This window comes from Nicotiana attenuata, chromosome 12 (assembly GCF_001879085.1).
Source record: "Nicotiana attenuata strain UT chromosome 12, NIATTr2, whole genome shotgun sequence".
NCBI lineage: Eukaryota > Viridiplantae > Streptophyta > Magnoliopsida > Solanales > Solanaceae > Nicotiana > Nicotiana attenuata.
Window position 1 is genome coordinate 35,244,246 of NC_032000.1, and position 5,025 is coordinate 35,249,270.

At 37.6% G+C, this 5,025-nt stretch overlaps 1 protein-coding gene across 2 annotated transcripts; it reads right to left on the reverse strand.

Moving 5' to 3' along the window:
- On the reverse strand, window positions 830-4,683 carry LOC109235555. Of its 2 annotated transcripts, XM_019401715.1 has the most exons (3): window positions 4,581-4,683; window positions 4,328-4,436; window positions 830-3,527 (listed from the first exon to the last, which is right to left on the reverse strand). In XM_019401715.1, exon 3 carries the CDS (start codon window positions 3,439-3,441, stop codon window positions 1,150-1,152), a length of 2,292 nt encoding a protein of 763 aa, XP_019257260.1. In that variant the 5' UTR covers window positions 3,442-3,527; window positions 4,328-4,436; window positions 4,581-4,683; the 3' UTR covers window positions 830-1,149. The 2 variants fall into 2 exon arrangements, with proteins under 2 accessions (XP_019257260.1, XP_019257261.1); XM_019401716.1 differs by lacking the exon at window positions 4,581-4,683 and having other exon boundaries at window positions 4,328-4,574.

Consider the following 5,025-nt stretch of genomic DNA (forward strand, 5'->3'; position numbering starts at 1 on the left):
CAAGTTTTCCATTTTCGACAATTCCTATGGCAAGACTTTTGTTTCCAAAATATAATAAGTTGTGCCCCGAAAAAAAAACTCCAGGCGTTTAATAGAAAGAGCTAGTTAGAAAGCTAGAACCATGTCTACATATATGTTAAACCACCTAATATATGGTTCTACAACACAATATATATATATATATATATATATATATATATATATATATATATATATATATATATACACACACACACATATTGATGACGTGGCGTCCATACCGGCTTGCACACTCCTCAATTATTCACCGAGCACCAGCTATCTCCCGCCAATACAAGTACCAGATATTCAAGAAAATTACAGGTACTGCAGTTATGAAGATTGCACATAAAGCAAATGCATGAAGAAATGTCCACTATAGTTCTTGACAAACAAAAAGAANTCACAGGGACAGTGCATAGAAGTATTGCTTCCTGAGGAGCGGCTTCACTTTGAACTGGTCAATAAAGTGCTATTACCCCGCTCTGAGAGGCGCTCTATTTCTACAAGATCTTACATGGTCCTAATGGAAGCTCTTGATGAGTTTGTCCCAATCAATTTGCCAGCAATCATGATTGATCATATGTAGAAGGTGGCAAATTTTAAGGGTGGAAATCTTGGGTTACCTTATGGCTTTCTCCTAACTTAGGTGTTCAGATTCTATAAGTTCCCCTTAGGGAATCCCAGAGTGGGCACACGCAAGCAGACCTTCTCTAAGCGAGCACCAGCTATCTCCCGCCAATACAAGTACCAGATATTCAAGAAAATTACAGGTACTGCAGTTATGAAGATTGCACATAAAGCAAATGCATGAAGAAATGTCCACTATAGTTCTTGACAAACAAAAAGAAATTCTGTTAAGGATATGAATCAGAAAACTTCTGTAAAGGATACGAATCAGAGTTATCAGTACAAAGCCGCTCTTAAACCTATAGCAACCTAAAACAATGAGTACAAGTGTTACAGATCACTTTGGATCCTGCCACCTATCTAATGTTTTGAGAATCATCCTTCGCTGTGTGTATAAATAAATCTATACAATCTGAATCCTCATTACACTGTTAGAGTGATTATGAAAAAAAGGACCTCTGAATCAAATTTCCTACTATTTTGCTTGGCCTTTACCTTAACTTATTCATTCATCACAGCCCGAAGATGCTCACCTGGTGTAGCGTTGAGATTGTCCACTTTACTCGGTTCCTTATAGGTATGAATTTGCCTTACGGATTGAGGAAGCTCGGTGGAAGGTCTAAACAGGGTTTTCTGTTCATTTAAGTTTTCTTGAATCTGCGAGCCAGGTATGATGGCCCCATCGAACATGTCGGAAACAGCAGAGTGTTCTACCTGAATAGGTCTTTCCTCCTGTACATCACTAACTCCTTGAAGCAAATCATCTGGAGTTGCAGCAGGGTCAAGCTCCCAGCATCCCTCCGGCAAGTTCATTGTTTCTCCTTTCAGTAAACGAGATGGCACCTGATGTGAAAACCGCAACATCTCTCTTCTTGGAATCTTTCGGATGGCATCCTTGTTCGTGTTTCTTTGGTATACTGTCTTGAATCCATCTAACTTAACCAAAGGAGCAACACAAACACCAAAGTCTTCAGAATAATCACCAAGGACCTCCACCATTTCATACTGGTGCCTCACTTCATCTGGGGTTTTCCTGTTCCAATTGGTCGACCAATTTCGATATATGGCCCAAATGTCTCCATTTTTTGGATAGATTTGGACACACCCTCCTCTTCCAGCCTTCTCCCTACTTAGAAGATGAGAAAATATGTTGACTTGCTCAACAATATCAGAGTTAAATGCCCTAAACTTTCCACATGACTTGGTAAAACCAGAATCCAACCAATTGACAAGCCCAAATTCAGTATCTGTTTTTGAACTTAAGTAGCTGATATGAATCTTGAATGGCTGCACTGAGATAACTTGGCGGATCAGACAATACAAGCGAGGCATACCATCTTCCTCGTCATATAAAGCCCATATCTGCTTCGGCTTGAAGCAATCCTCTGATCTATCCTGGTCAAAATCATGGAAGTCAGAGTCTGGGACTGTCATAATCATGGACCCACTTTTCCTCATATCTGATTCATGAGCAGCAACACCCAAACCTGCTCTTTTAGATCTTTCACTGGATTCACCAAATTGTGCATGCACCTTTCTCTCTTTCTCGGCCTCTGCAGCAGCAGCTTCGGAAGTCAACCTGATCTCTTCCAGTTTCTTGCGGATATCTGTTCTTGCCTTGTCGATTAATAACTGTCTTGCATCAAATGCAGGAGCTGCGGACCATCTTCTGATTGAAACGTCAGGCACAGGAAGCTTAAGATTTCTTTTCAAATTCTCATTCCCGTTTCCATCAGCCATTATGACTTCTGCAGAAGCTCTTGGAGCCACTTCGCCATTCACATAACTACTTGTACTGTCCACATCAATTTTCCTCTTCTTAGGAGGCCTACCAGGTCTGCGGGGCAGTTGATCACTACTCACCGACCCACTGGCAACCACACCAGCCATCTTTATAAGTTCTTGCTTCCCATTGGCTTTTCTTCCAGAGGCTATCGTATTTGCCTGTTGGGTAAAACTGAAGCCGGTGGCTGACCCATTCGGATCCAGAACTCCAGCAGAAGTTCCAGGGAAGGAGCTCCACTGAAAGGATAAATTAGAAACATGCTCCGAACTGCGCTTAGAATGATGTGCTGGTACCCCATTATTTGCAGAATAAGGAGGCGATGTTGGGACATACGTAACCCCACAACCATGGCTTTTGTATCCGTTCTCAGACGCATAAGGCCAAGGGCTAAAAGCATAGGAACCGTTTACTGGGGCCAATCCAGTTTCAACAGCTATGAAAACCCCACGACAGTTCTTACAAGACAGTCTTTTGTTCACATATTTCCTAAGATATTCATACTGAACCTGACAAGAGGTACAAACAGTCCAAAATGTATCGTGCCTGCTTTGAGAAGCTGAAGAGTTGGAGTAATTACCATAGTTGCCAACACCAGAAGTATGCAGAGTAAATAAACTTCTCCTCTGATCATAAGAACTTCTTTTAGCACGATCAGACAATACAGTCCATGCTTCAGAGACAAGCCTAAATGCACCATCAGCTCCTATACTTTTGTTCTTATCAGGATGGAGTAACACAGCCATCCTTTTATATTGTTTCTTCAGCTTAGCCCTGTTTGCAGATGGATCCATACCCAATATTGTGTAGAAATCAAATTCTCCATTAACCTTCATCTCTGCCGCACTGTGAACACCAAATGTTGCTACCATTTGTGATATGCCTTCTAACTGAGGACACAACATCTGAGCTTTTAAAGCATAATTCTTTGCACCCACAAAGTCTCTCTCTGCAAATTTCCTTTCAGCATTCGCTTTAGCTTGTAGTGCTTCCTCTATATTTGGCTCCATCTCAAAATCCTGAATTTTAACCCAATTTCCACCAAGATAGTTATAGGAATCTCACAGATAGTTACAGTTGAAACATTCTTATGTGCCTGCAATCAAACAAGAATTGCCATAATTAACAAATTAGCATTTCTAGCTTTATGTGCTCTACTGACCTGTCAACAGTCTCCAAATCTAAGCAAATTCTACTTCAAATCATTAATGGTCCATGACGAAGTAATTCAAATTAGACGACCTTAAAAATCAACTATAAATAGACTTCACAAAATCAAGAGATTACAGCTTATGAACATTCAAATAGACTATCAACTCAGATTTAAAGCTACCTTACCAACATACTTACTCAATACAACAAAATATCTGTCGTCACAATTTTATCGGATGTATCTAAGGGAAAATACAATAACAGTAGCAACAACAACAACAACAACAACAACTCAATCCAAATTATAATCGAGTCCCCGCATAAGACCTCATTATCATTTTCCCTCCATTTGAACAAGTTTCATTCCAATACTCAAATTAACTATTCTCTACTATATCTTTTCTACATTTTCAACATACACAAAAATCTCTAAACAACAAAAAAAATGAAAGAGAGCTAAAGTAATTAATTAACTTAGCAAAATCAAGGACACTAAATCCTGGAATATGCTCAAATCCAAGTCAACAACTTTCAGCTGTTATTCAAATCTAACTAAAAAATCAATCTTTATTAATCATTAAAACCCAAATCACTAAGATATCCAGCATAATTATCCATATAGCAATAAGATCTAAGCTAAAGACAAATCAAAAGATCAGAAAGAATCGTACTTTTAGCTGAAATGTTGTACATAAGATCTAAAAAAGTCAAGGGCAAAAAAGTCAAGATTCAAACTTTACTCACAAAGACTAGAAACAAAGCAGACCCAAATCAGAAAAATCAGTTCTTGATCCCTAAATTTGCTCCAGATCTTGAATCTTGACCAAAGTCTTATAGACCCATTAGGCCAAATCTGTAAAATAAATAAATAAAAAGGTTAAATTTTGCAAAAAAGAAGTTGAAAATTAAATAATTGGGATTTTTTCAGAGGGAGGTTGACGGCGGAGCAACGGCGGAAGAACCGTCGGAAAACGCTGAAAAGTATAAGGCTACTTACTATTTGCTACTAAACTTTCAAAGATACTGTATGGTGTAGTTAAAAATGAAAAAAATATACAAATATAGATAATGGAATGATTTCAGAGAGAAAGTAAGCTAAAGTTAATATTATGAGTAGAATATTAATTTCTCACTCCCCCCTTAAATTTTTAATACTTTTTGCTTTTCTAAGTTCAAATTAGGTGAATTTTATAATATTAATGATGTAGCTTTAAATTTTTTATTTTTTACAAGATAAAATTAATCTAATCTGATTTAAAGGTTTTATATTGGTCATCAATAAATGAAAAATGTCAGGGTTTAATTAGGCATTTCTTACTTAATTTTCAAATATTCAATAAATACAACATACTTAAAAAGCATGAAAACCTAAGTATTTTTGAGATGACATCTTATGTTTGGTTAAAAAGATAGTGGAAAACTTATTTGAAAGGTTCAAATCT